Source organism: Aptenodytes forsteri, unplaced genomic scaffold (assembly GCF_000699145.1).
Source record: "Aptenodytes forsteri isolate BGI_AS27 unplaced genomic scaffold, ASM69914v1 Scaffold184, whole genome shotgun sequence".
NCBI classification, from domain to species: Eukaryota; Metazoa; Chordata; class Aves; order Sphenisciformes; family Spheniscidae; genus Aptenodytes; species Aptenodytes forsteri.
Genome location: NW_008796078.1, coordinates 3125921 through 3139651, shown reverse-complemented (window position 1 = coordinate 3139651; position 13731 = coordinate 3125921). Strand labels below are relative to the sequence as shown.

Sequence of the window (13731 nt, the reverse complement as noted above, 5' to 3'; positions counted from 1 at the left end):
TAGCGTGCTAGGTTCTTATGTTCCTGTTTTAAACCACAGACAACTGTTTCAGAGTATACAATGAACCTGTATAACAATGTTATATTTGCATGCAAGTGCAGTTATTAATCTACCATTTCGAAAGAATGAGATTCACACAGCATGACACACCTGACATACATATGACTTCTTTCGTGTTTAACTCTTTAAAAATGTGAAAGGAAAGCTTCCTTTATCAATTTGTTCCTATTTGCTGAATGGGAAAAGCTCCTGTTTTGTACAGATCTGCTGCACGTCAGCAGTGCCAATGAAAACAAAAGATGTCACTAGTTAACTTGGGCTCCCTCTCCTGGCTCTGTCACGCATGAGTACATCTTTTTGACCAGCTGTTGTTAAAAATGGTGATTCCTCCCCCCCCAGTATTTCCAAAATTGTTCTTTCATGATTGTACAAGCATGAGAGTGTCTATATCCAAAAATCTGGATGATACATGCCATGCCATGCCCAAACATTGATAACTTGAGACAGAAGCCCCTTTGAAAGTTTAGCCTTTTTTTTGTTGAGTTTGTTTGTTTTGAATCTTACAGCAGCAATTATAATTTCTTTTTTTTTCTTATTAATAGACTTGTAAAATACTTTGGAAGATTCACAAACTGTCAGAAATATTTCCTTATATAATTATGCTAGCCAATGGAAGATCCACTGTTAAAACCAAACTGTTAACAGATCAGGTTAAAAATCCCAGATCTGATTATATGTGGAAAGAAGAAAAGTAAATTAATTTGATTACCTTGAAACTTGTAATTGAAGTTTTCTTGTTTGCTTTTGCAAGTGTCTGATTCACCCACTTAATAATAATTTCATCATTTACTTTTTCTCCCTCTCCAAGGTCTGATAGTACGTTCAAAGTATACCTTCGATAAAGAAAATAAGAGTCTGAGTTAAAGTGAGTGGCAGAACTCGACTCTAACAGTATCAAGCTACAAGCAAAACTAAAATATTACTTCAGCACAGTAGCAATGCCAAGCACTCATCTTCATAAGGTACCCTTACTTTATAAACTCTTTAGTACTTTAAATCACTTTTTCAGTTGTTGCAAGCATAAAATAACATCCCAAAACTCATAATATTCACTGTTACATCTTCTTTATATGTTTGTTTTACTCAGCACATAGTAACTAATCTTACTTTATAAGCTTAAATGGCTCCCTACCATCCAAGTCAGCTTGAAAACTGAATCACAACAGTCTGAGAAACAAAAAGCATTGAGTGTTTTGGTGTAGGTGTAAGAAAATTAACTTGTGGAAAATATTTGCAAGAAAATACTCTTCATTGAAAATCAATTTATATTTTTTCCTGCTCAGTGCACTAGCAAGATTTTGATTTATGATAGTTACATTACCATAGCTGTGATGGCCTAAAAATTTCTTCCCATTTTAACTTCTATAGCATACATCACCTCTTCCTATTTATCTTTCTTTTTTGATTTTACAAATATTTAAATTACTCTCTACTTACGGAAAGAGACATGGAATCAACATGAAATAAGTTGTGCTCTTTTTACTTGCTGCAGGATTTATGATTTTAATCACAGTTTTTAGTATGTAAGGTTTTAATTGTCTCTATAAATGAATGTGTACACATACACACTATTGTGGTTTCAATCACTACGCAGTATGTAAAACTACAAAAAATGTATAAGAGTTTATCTCAGAGAAGAGGGATATTTACAGACGGCTCTCTAAAATACCTGTTGGGTGAACTGAACACTAGCTTTAATTTGCTTTGATATACAGAGACATATACACACGTGCACAGATACATACATACACACACATCTATCATATACTGTGCCTAGCTTACCTTCTCATCAGCTGCCATACCAAAGCCAAAGTCAGAGTTGGATTACCCTCATTTAGATCGTGTCCAGCAATACCAACCAGTGAGAATTTGGCTTTTGTCTTCCCGAGTTCTACTGCATAATTGCAATTCTCAATCTAAAAATAAATGTTATGTGCAAATAATGAAAACACCTTAACATTTCTATAATACAGACCTATAATCTATGTGTATTTTGAATTACTTTGGCTTACTGTTACCTATGGTGAGATATGGAGCCAGAGAAAGATTTCTAGCCTTTCTACACTGTGATTAAAATAGCACATTTTTTACTATAAATGCACGTATGCAAGACTCCAATGATAATCTTTTTTCACACTTGAGAAAACCAAGTTCACTTCCACTAAAGTCAATTAATTAAAATATACTTACATCAAAACTGAATTTGGAAAAATATTGAAATGTGTAATTTTTTTCCCCTCCACATTTCTGGCTTCATAACGATCACAAAACTAACTGAAAGCTTGGATTCTGCAAGTCTTACAAATTCCCCTGGCAGCATATAAAACTGCTCTGTGAGGAAACACCTCACAATATAAAAGCATCAGGCAACGATAGCCGAGTCAGACCAGAAACTTTTACTTATATACCCTAATCAGACACTAAATTAAATATTGCCAAAAGGTGTCCACATTTAGAAACTGAAGTGATACATGCTATAACTGCTATTTATTCCTTGGGATAATACCTGGAAGATATTTTTTTCCCCTTGTTTTTTGTTTTTGCCAGGACCGTATCAGTAGCACGCAAATCTAGACAACCCAGATTACTACAGACAGCACAGTGGGAGACAGTGAAACCGGACTGCATTAGAGTATCTACCCACCTTTCTCATATTACCACCGAGTAATGGATAAGGAGGTTTGTTGACATGGTTCCAGTTAACCGGCACACGAGTCATATCATACAATTGGAAGATTATTAAAGCATCAGAGAGGTCACTAAACCAGAGTAAAACAATGTCTTTAAGTACAAAAGCTCATATTCACAATGAAAACATTAAGTACTTGAGACTTCTCGAAGTGTAATTAAGTTGCTGAAAAATTTCAGTCACATAAATAAAAATTGTGTTGTTCTGTGGAGAAACTGGCCTACATCCTATTGCTTGATTTCTATGACTATTTACATTAAATTGTATATTTCATTTCATTATTTTCACAAATCTCAGTGAAGTAAGCACAGCCACTGGTTTTACCAACTTTAATTAAATAATTGCTTTCATAGGGTAGGCATAGATAAAACATCTAGCTGAAGAGTTTTCATTTATTCATCTAGTTTTAGTTTCCTCAGAACTTTCCAAAATGTTGCATACTCATGCTTCATCTGTACCTACAGAGTATTTTGCTAAAGAATAAATCAAAACCAATATACTTGTCTTGTGAAAAAAGAGTATTAGGAAAAGTATTATTTTCCCATTATAAATTGCATTCCTGATAATCTCCTTCAGCTACTTGCTAAATGAAATTCTCCACATTAAGCTATCTGCATCACTTCATATCAGGTATCACTTTACAGAGGTCAGAAAACAGAAACAATGAAACCTAACAGCAAGTATACATGTAAGCAGATGTTCCCAGTTGCTCCCTATATCCCATCTTTTATTGATAGGATTTGAACCAACTGCTGGTACAATTTGAAAGTGATCAGAAGCATCTAAAAAGCATGCTAAAAAGCCCTTTGTTTTGAGGGAATACCACACTGCATAGATTCTTACAGTTTACTCAGCAGACACCTATCCTCTCATAGTTTAGAATTACATTACTGTTTTAATATGTTTGCAGTCATTTCATCTGTCATGAGAGAAAATAAAAATCATGCATTATAAAACACAATTACCTCAACTTTTTTAAAAACATACTTCAAAGTACAAATGAGTGAGGGGAGCACATCAAAACTTTTCAGGTTTTCCAGTATTTCTAGGTCATGAGTGGAATATCCGAGTCAGATACTGCTTAAAGCAGTTCTACAGACCAGTTTTGAAAGTTCCTATCACACTGTGTGGAAACCTGGAAATCACCGTTCTAGTAGAAAAACAACTTCCCTTTCTTCTTCCCCTGTCATTCAAGGGAAATCAAATTATTGTTTTAAAAAAAGCCTTACCTGTATAAATGATTAACATATGGGCTTACACCCAGTGAATTCATCCAGTTTCTGAAAGTCCTTTCTTCCTTACTTTCTCCTATGGTGACAAATACAAATATATATAAATTATTGGAGAAGACACTTTAATAAGCAATGTTTAAATGACTCTCCCCACCCCCCCAAAAAAAAAAAAAGTTCATCCTTTCCCTAACAGTACTCTCTACTGGCCAATAAGTCGAGGCAATCCTACCAAATTCAGAGTCCCTCAGTTCTGGACACATGGCCAGAGGCACTACAGGGAGTACTATTAGACTACATTTTTCTGTGTAAATACAATGTGATAAAATACAGAAATAGACAGTTTGTTGGTTATATTTTAGATAATTAATATATCATGGAGAAAATAGTGATGATCAATAATAATTTCCTAAAACCAAAATTGGTGGAAATTGCATTCAGCAGTATCTTTAAATCTGTTTGAAATGGCGTATTTTTATCAATAGTACTAACACGCTTATTGCAATTGCATCAAACTCCAGAAACTACAGCTACACTTCTCTCCACACAGAAGTTCCTAGTATTAATTTGTGAAGGTCCTCCCCAAAGCGATAGACCTCACCTTTTTTGTTTTTAACACTGGAGACTCAGCAAGACAGTATTGCATTGGTTAAATTTGTGAAACTATTTATACTGCCAAGGGGGCTAGTTATTCTTGCAGTCTTAACTGGCAACTCTGCTTATGAGAAATGCAGAAAATTCAGTAGGGAAAAAAAAACAACAAACCCTTCACTTTCCTGACTTAGACTGTTTTTATCTATTGTAATCATGAGTTCCTAAACTAATGCTCTTTCTCTATAGAGTTACAGTTTGCAGTAATACATTAATTTTCTACATACAACATTACCTAAATTTTAACAATGTATCTGTGGCCAACTGCACGTGAATCAGTGCTGCATAAGCTCTTTTCTCTTACATCATAGAAGAGCATTTAAGAAAATATTTAGCCTGAATATGTGAGCTTGGAATAACCTCATCGCTTTGTTCCCCTGGGCTGATAATCCACAGTTAAGAAAACAGAAAGGACATTGAGGAGGGAGAAAACCTCCCTAAACAATGAAAGAACATATTTCTCAGGACTGAAACACGTAAAAATCTGAGTAAGACTTGACTTTGCTTTTTTCATTTGTTCCTTAGAGGATAATGGTACCGAGTTTGTCTAATGAGGTTTACGTAGCATGAAAACTGTCTTGTTTAGTACTGCAGTTCTATGTTGACTACAGAACAATGAATGTTTTTGCAAAATGAAGCTACTGTATAAACATGTATTTATCATTAGAATAGAAATGAAACCTCTTTAATATTACTTTTCCATGAAACAGACCTATGCCATAACACAGATTTTTAGATCGAGGTTACAACTTCAATCTAGGTCTCTTACCCTTTTATACAAAAAGCTCTGAAATTCAAAATATATTTATAAAAATTTAAAATTCAGAAATTTCAGCTGTAATTGACATTTTCCAACAGAATAAATTTTTATTTAAAAAGTTTCAGCCAGCTTACCAGTTACTTTCCTTTCCAATTATTATGAAATAGATTATAATATTCACCCTACTGCTATATTTTCTTTCTAAATTGAGGTCTTGCATATGCAATTCAAACTAGTATTTGTTTCAAGGATTTACTTGTAAAAATTACCAAAGAGTCACTGATGAACAAATGCTGAAACAAAGAAAAATACTATTCTGCAAGGTCTTCAGGCAGTCAGCTTTGTTTCACATATTTCTTCCCACAACAAAATTTAAAAGACAACAAAGAATCATATTTTATGACAGTTATTAAAAATATCAGCATTTTTCCATAAAAAAAGATACAACCAAAATACAAGCATAATATATAATTTAAGTTTATAAAGAGTAACTTAAGAAGTTATAGTATTCTGAAGCAAGTCCCTTTTGCTTTTTTTCTTTTTTGAAGTTTTTGGGCTTACTGAGCTTTGAGTTGGTTTGCAATACCTAAAATACTGACTGCTCGTCCATTGCAAAGACAGTAACAAGATTATTTAATGAACTCTTACTAAACAAAGCGTAGCTACAAAAACAGATACTCGGCAACTGCACTCGGACTGAGAATTTTAAAATGCATGCTTAACACTGTCGAAAGAATCCAAAATAGCCAAGCAGGAGCAAGAGCATGCAAGTTGGGCAGCACCCTTTTGGATAGCAGGAATCCAGGAATTAAACCCAGCATACTATATTTAATATGCCACTCTAAACAAATCCCTTTATCATGCAACACATAAGCGTTTATAAGTTTTCCAGATGGCTGAGAACTGACCAATTTTTTTCTCTCTATTCTTTTATTCAAAATATACCTTGTGAGTCCTATCAGGAGCATATCTTCTGCTGAGTGGTGCAGCAGATAGCCAAAATCATTGGAAAACTGCAGAAAGGGGGTAGAGCTACACAAAAGAGAGAGGAGCAAATTTGGTAGTATCCTTTATATTTATTGCCATCTCTTTCTTTGAGATCATTATACTATGGAACTGAGCAGGGACTAGCCATAGGGATGTGGTCAAGAATCCAAAGGGCTCCAAATACCTATGATTCTCTCTGAAAGACAGAGCTCAAGATGCAATTTGGACCCTAAGTTCAGCTGGCCTGAGTGGGAGTAGTTAACCCTCTCGTGGTAACGGCCTTGAAGGCTGCCAGTGGACTAAGCAACAGCAGCAGAGGACATCTACACTGGAGGAAACGCGGGTGGACAGAAACCCCTCCTCTTCCTCCCCCCAAGAACTCAGCTTTCTGCGTGACTTTGACTCCAAACTCTGCTGCCTTCCCCACAAGTGTGAGATTCCTCAGAGCAACAGCAACACCTAGTTAAAGGTCGTGCATTGACTGAGGTCAGGACTCCCCCCTCCATCCCCACATAATAACAAACGTTCATTTTGCTATGTCAGTATACCTGAAGGATATTCTCTCTGTATACAAGTGCACATCACCAGACTCATTAAGCATTATCAGAGCAGATGTCAATTTATGCACAGTGCTCGTTGTCTTAAACCAAAGAGAACAGCCACATCGTACTCTTTGGGTGGAACAGTCACTGAAAAGATGGAATTTAATGCAGGAAAATGAAGACTTTCAGAAAGCTCTACTCACCCACACATGCCTAGAGCTTTACATCTTGGTTCATGGAAGGCCCCTACTGGTTAAACCCACAGAAAGAACTATATGGCATTTGACTTACAAGCAGTCCTGCCCCCAGTTTCTATGCATCATGTTAGACCTGTGGGGTTTTTTTCTTCTCTTTTACTTATGACAGCATATTAAAGCAATAGAAAAATACGAGAACAATGCAAAAATCAACCAGAAAAGGACAGAGATGATTAAAGCACTAGGGGGAAAAAAAAAAATAAATTGCAGAATAAACACTTTCATGGAGTACAGAAAAGTACTAAATACAGTACCTACATTAGGAGGTGTCAAATCTGCATTTCATGAAGCAAAATAGGAAAGCATCATAAATTATGAGTCAGATTTCAACAGACAATCTATGATGAAACTATAAAGAAATGAATGTCTTATATTTTATATAACACTACCTTGAGAAAACATCAGTAAAAACACAGGATTTTATAGAAAAAGTAAACCAAAATAACAGAAAAAAACACATTAACAACATTGTCTTTTGGCTGAAATAACTATTTTGATGAACTATATCTACATGACACGACAGGAGTTACTTGGAGGCAAAGGAGAGTTGTCTACTTGCCTTTGAACAGATAACATTGGCATGATTATCCACCTCTAAAATATATACTATAAACAGTAAGTTAAATTTGGCCAGCATTTATCATTACAAAATCATAATCTAGCATTCAGGTGTTTGTAACTTTTTACAAACTGTTTTAGCTGAGACTTTGATCTCATCTAAATATTTTAGGAAAGTTCAGAAAGTAGTTCAGCTGGTTTTTGCCGTACCAATGAAAACTCTTCCAAATTTGACCAAGTTTTCAGTGCTTCCAGTCACACCTCCAACTTCATGTTCAGAACAGAGAAGCTGAACTGAACATATTCCCCTTCCACACAGCTCCTACATACATTTCCAAGAGCATACATTTCTAACAAAATTGCAGCAGAGGAAGAGCAGGCCTTTCCTTCAATAATTTGTCCTGGATTGCAGGGACTGCAGTTACTAGGGATATCACAGCTGAAAAGGGAATACTACCTCTTGTGCTCCGATACCTCTACCACAGCTGGCACCCAGCTGAAACTAGAAGAGCAGGAAGCCTGAAACAGGAGTGGTCTAAGGGATACAAGATTTGTGACATAGGGATGCGGCAGGGCAGACAAATTATGAAAAAAAGAGGAGCAAAGGAAGATGGACTCACCTAGATGGAAAGGAAACCTGATAGGAACAGTAAGAGGAAGGCAGGACTAGGCAGTGCAGAGGAATGTGTGAACATTGCTGATGATTCTCCCGAGTGCGGCACCCCTGATTCTCACCATTCCTTTGAGATCAGTGAACAATTGTGAAATACACTGGCAGGAGCCATTTAATTATCCTAGATTAGCTGGTCCACAGAAAGCGTAACAGCCAAAGATTGCTACTAATTATCCCTTTATCTCTAGCATTAGGGATCTGAACTGTACAGTTAAAGTCCAAACTTGCTGATATGCTAGGATCTATATAGGTTGCTGATGCAATAGATTAATATAGGTTGCTGGTACAGAAGCCTTTTTTTAATGTTTCCTGTTTTAAAAGGCAAACTAATACACATACATACACATATGTAGAAACACAGTATGTGAAACATACTGTAAAAGACTACTACAGTTGCATAGTACAGCACTGCAAATTAGGGAAAGCTAAAATTTGTGCATCAGCTAAAATATGAACAGTATGGAAAGAAGCACAGGAAACTAGAAAGGGAGTAAGAGGACAGTTTTTGCTCCTGCACATGAGCTATAGAAGGTTATTCAGGTTGGTCAGGCTAACACAAGTGAACAATATTCACAGTAACGGGGACTTCTACTAAGGCTTATATAGTAAGCTAGTGAGAAAGCTCTATATGCTGGTGTTAACACAGGCACCACCACACAGGGATCCTATATCACAACCTAGAAGGAATACTTAAATAGAAATCACTAATATTCTTATCTCCTGTATGCTTAGTAAGTTGAGTACCTTCTAATAAATTGAGATCGTAAGATGAATTGTCAGGCTTGTGCAGGGCTGGATATGTGTTAAAGAGATTTGCAACAAAAGCCAAATTGAGTTTAGGGTTGCCTGCAACCACGTCAGCTGGAGTTACAAACTGCCTGCAGCCCAATTTATCTGCCTGTTGGAGCATGTATTCAGCCCTCCTCAAGTCATTTTTATCCTAAAAGAAAAAAGAAAAAAAAATTAAATTTGTAATGAATAGTAGCGTGTTTCCATTCTTTACTGAATCTTCAGTTTGCCAAATCTTTAAATGACCCATGTCAGTTCCTCCCTCATTCCCCCAATGCCTGAGCTAGCTCTTACAGCCCATAACAACTCCCCTCTTCCCATCTTCCTTCCGCTTTCTTTCTGCCCTTCGCTTCTGTGGCTGCCTGCGCAGCATTCCTCATGAATTACAGCAACAGTAGTAGCAGCTAGAGGTGTACTGGTTATATTTCTGTTTCCAGGCTGTTGATTCCCGCACTGCATATGCCGCTACATTTGCCATAGGTTCACCATCACTGCTTTAAACTGATATTCTCAAGCGTAGTAATTGCAGATGACACCCAAAACGCTCAGTAAGAGTTTGAATGCTTCGGAATATGATAATCCACTACCTTGCTTTTCTTTTAATATTTTTGCCTCTGAATTGTCTTAAGTTGGTAACCTATGTGTTATTTTGTTTATTTGTCCTTATTATTAATCTGCATAGAATAAATCAGTCTTCAAAACCGTGTAGCGTATACTTTTTGCCTCTACTCTTCACAACACTAAGAGTTACTATTTATAGGGAAATGAGTTAGTAATTGAATTACTGTTAGAATTGAACAACAGTCAGTAATTCAGCGTTGGTACACTCACACTCAACCACAAACTTGCTCTAGAACAAGTTGTTACATGTTATTGATACTAGTTTATAACACATTACAGAACATGATCATATGAACTGTAGGAAATTACAGGGAAAAAATTAACTACTACCCTTTCTCACTTCAAAAAAAAACCCAAAACAAAAGCAAACAAGTAAGACAGAGCTCTCCTCATGAAGGAGTTTGAGAGGACTAAAGCTGGTATGCAAACATAATTTTGCATGTGGGTTTTCATTATAATGAGTAACAAGATTCTACTTAAGATTCTGATTGATATATAGGTACCTATATCTTAGGCAGGCAGTTCAATTTTGTATCAAATGCATTCTCAGAATAATCCTTCCAACGAGCATTATATAGCAGCTTAAAGAGAAGTGTTTTCACATCTGCCTGGGCTGGTTTTAGACCCCCTATCCCTTTACAACTTAAAGCTTGGTGGTTGCCACGTTTTCCTTCCCTGCTGGTTATTGGAACGGCTCACATGTTATTTCTGAATGCTATTTGGTTTGAGGAAGGATCACAAGGTTCGTGAAGTCTACTCTTTCTCCTTGTCTGAATTCCAGAAGAGCAGAACTGAAGCAGGATGTTGTCATACTCATGTTGGAGGACCCAAATGAAAATAAAAACCAGACACTACTCCAAGTAAAACATAGCTCCAGATTTTAGACTGCAGGATGCATTATCCTGTTTCAGCAGTGCCCTGGAACTGTACTCAAGTTTTTACCCATTTAAGCTTTTGTGACATTGAGGAATCTGACTGAGCTTTTGTATGTGTAACAAAACAAAAGGAGATTCTGGGAGAGACTTGTAACCAGAATGCTGGATACACACAGAGGTCTCCGATAATTCCAGCCTATTTTTATGTTTCTGGATACTTACATGAAATCCTGAAAAGTCGATTTTAATGGGCAATTCATCAAGGCCATCTCCTTTGGGTGCAATCTGATCTAACAGATGGTAGTATGCTCTCGAATCCTAAAACAAGCAGTGTAATATTTAAAAAAAGTATAAGCAAGTATGTAGCCTTTCATAGCCGTTTACTGCTCTTACAGTTCAATTCAAAAGCCACAGAAGTAAAAAATATGGCACCCTAATTTCAGTGAATATGGATGAGGTCATACAGCCATTTTACTATGGTTTTTCTCATAGAACTTATTTAGCCAGATGACAGAAAAGGAATGTCTGCTTATTATTCTGGGCAATGTTAGTTAATTTTTCTCTGCTGGATATGAACTAGACAGCTATATTTCAGATATTTAAGGCAAATTTATATAGGTTACCCAAAAAAAAAATCCCAATATGGATCCCATTTTCAGTGTTGGCATTTTATTCCTTCACTATCCTTTTCAAATAGACTGTTTTATAAAAATTTCCCTTTCTTAATCGACGAGGTAATTGGAATTAAAAACGGAGAGCAAAGTGTCTCTTTTAGGATGAATCTATAGTGACAAAAGAATTTATTTGATGCAGTTTTCAGTATGCTTCTGTTTTTCTCCCCCACTAAGGAACGAGGAAAATAAAACAAAAACCTGCTAGTTTTAGAAGTATTTAATACTTCTCTTCAATAGCACGTAATATTTTTACCATAGTAGCAGTTTTCATATAAAACCCTAGCTAAAGGTTTGCTTTAATAATAGTCTTCTTGGTGGTATTTGAAAAGATGTAACTAGCAATTAACAACATAGTTTTCTTCAAGGAAAGGAGGTCTTATCACCTGAGGGAATCTTCATCCTTTGCTTTTAAAAAGTTGGGTTTCTCTCTTCAACTGGACTTACTACAGTACTCTGCAGAAAAGAATTATGCAGATCTGCCATCCGCCCCAAGGAACCAACATGCCTTTCAGTCCCTGTGTGTCAGTAAATTGTCACACCAGCAAAGCACAGCGATTGAGGGGGGCTGCTCTCTCCTTGGATCAAGGATCAGCAGCTACTCCAGACAGCCCTCTGAATAACTGTTCTTTCCTTAAGAGGTTTCCTACTCTTCCGTAGAATGCTAGGTATGAAGGGCAATCGCCATTAGCAAATATGCACCAGGAGAAGATTTAAAGTCACATGCTTCTTCCTTAAAATAACAAAAGAAAGAAAAGATGGGTTTCTGCAGACCCTTCCCTGCAGGAGCAGGGAAGGATGGACAGGAAAAATATAACTAATAAGGTAGCGCAAATTGTCCTAAGTAATGCTAATAACAACCGTAGAACATTAGAACTTCCCTGAATATGGGCTTGTCCGAAATGTTCGCTTTACACTGTGATGTGATAATACATGGTATGAGCAACTGAATAGGATATGAGAGATCAAAATAATGTTCTTTCAGTGCTGAAAAATGCAGGATGAACCTATAGCTAGAAAAAGCAGATGACTACGATTTTTCTAAATACTTCTGATCTGGCTCATTTATTTCTATGCATAGTGTGTTTAAATACCATTATGTTCAATTATCAGAGCGGTAACTACATACCTTAATGTCTTGGCTGAAGTTACTGATTTTCTGCCACCCTGCATTGGCCAGATGGTAGTTCACCCACCGTAGCAAGAGCTCTTCTGGGGAAAGCTTCATTAACTGATCTAGTTCTTCCCCTTCATTTAGCAATGCGATAAGAGCTAAAAGCAAGTTTGAAAGAAAGCTGAAATCATTGCTATTGTGATCTCAGTTAATTCCAAACTGCGGACATTGCTATACCTGGCATTATTCTTACCTTCGTTTCTGGAGATCTCAATATCAGCAAAAAGACCAACTTTAATGATCTGCCACAAGAGTCCCAATACCAGGTGTGGTTTTCCTTCTTGCAAATCTTGTGATCCGATATTGACAACCGTACAGCCAATAGCAGATGCTGAGTTCAGAGCCAGGTTTAGGTTTTCCTATTTGGAATATCATTGTTTAACAAATTTATGAGGTTGTAATTCTTAGTAAATTTGTTCATATTAAATTTTGTAAGTTTCAGAAGTTATAAGAAATAATGCATTAGTACAGTGGTTCCCAGTGGAAAATGGCACTCTGGAGATTTTTTTGTGAACCACCATATATGTTATCAAAATTTAATGGAAAACATTATTAACAGTGTTTAATATGGACCCACAAAAAATCATGGACCGCCTTCTGCAGCTTGGATTGCTGAGGAATACTCTATTCAAAATATTTTTTGTATTTCGTAAGTATCACATACACAAATTAAACAATATCGCTCAAAATATCAGGGGCTTGATCCTGTGGAAAAACATGCTCACATGGAATTCTGCCCTGTGCAGGAGGCTACTGACATCACTGTCATCCCATCTTGGATCTTATACAGGCTGACACATTTATTCAAGCAACTGTTAAAATGTAATTGAGCAGACAACATAAGAAAATCATGGCAATTCAACATCCTGACACTGAAAGTAAAGCTAATGTTTGTCACAGATGAAAGATCCCAAGGAAAAAAAAAAAAAACAAAACACCAAAAAACTGGCAGCTCTTGTAAATATTTGTCTCCATTTTCTTGTGTCATATTTTAACTATTTACGGAGACAACAAACACATGTAGTATCATCATTTAGGGAAGTGATCGTGCCCCTGTACTCGGCCCTGGTGAGGCCGCACCTCGAATACTGTGTTCAGTTTTGGGCCCCTCACTACAAGAAGGACGTCGAGGTGCTGGAGCGTGTCCAGAGAAGGGCAACGAGGCTGGTGAAGGGTCTGGAGAACAAGTCTTATG

The 13731-nt window shown here is 36.5% G+C and overlaps 1 protein-coding gene across 1 annotated transcript in view; it reads right to left on the bottom strand.

Moving 5' to 3' along the window:
- PLS1 (plastin 1) overlaps positions 1-13731 on the bottom strand; it is a 25770-nt gene that overhangs the window by 3080 nt on the left and 8959 nt on the right. Inside the window, exons 6-13 of the mRNA XM_009286710.1 lie at positions 12730-12895; positions 12492-12634; positions 10914-11009; positions 9151-9346; positions 3979-4057; positions 2705-2819; positions 1843-1976; positions 770-893 (exon numbers count right to left, since the gene is read on the bottom strand). Coding sequence (XP_009284985.1) covers positions 770-893; positions 1843-1976; positions 2705-2819; positions 3979-4057; positions 9151-9346; positions 10914-11009; positions 12492-12634; positions 12730-12895 — 1053 coding nt within the window. The remainder of the gene's footprint in view (positions 1-769; positions 894-1842; positions 1977-2704; positions 2820-3978; positions 4058-9150; positions 9347-10913; positions 11010-12491; positions 12635-12729; positions 12896-13731) is intronic.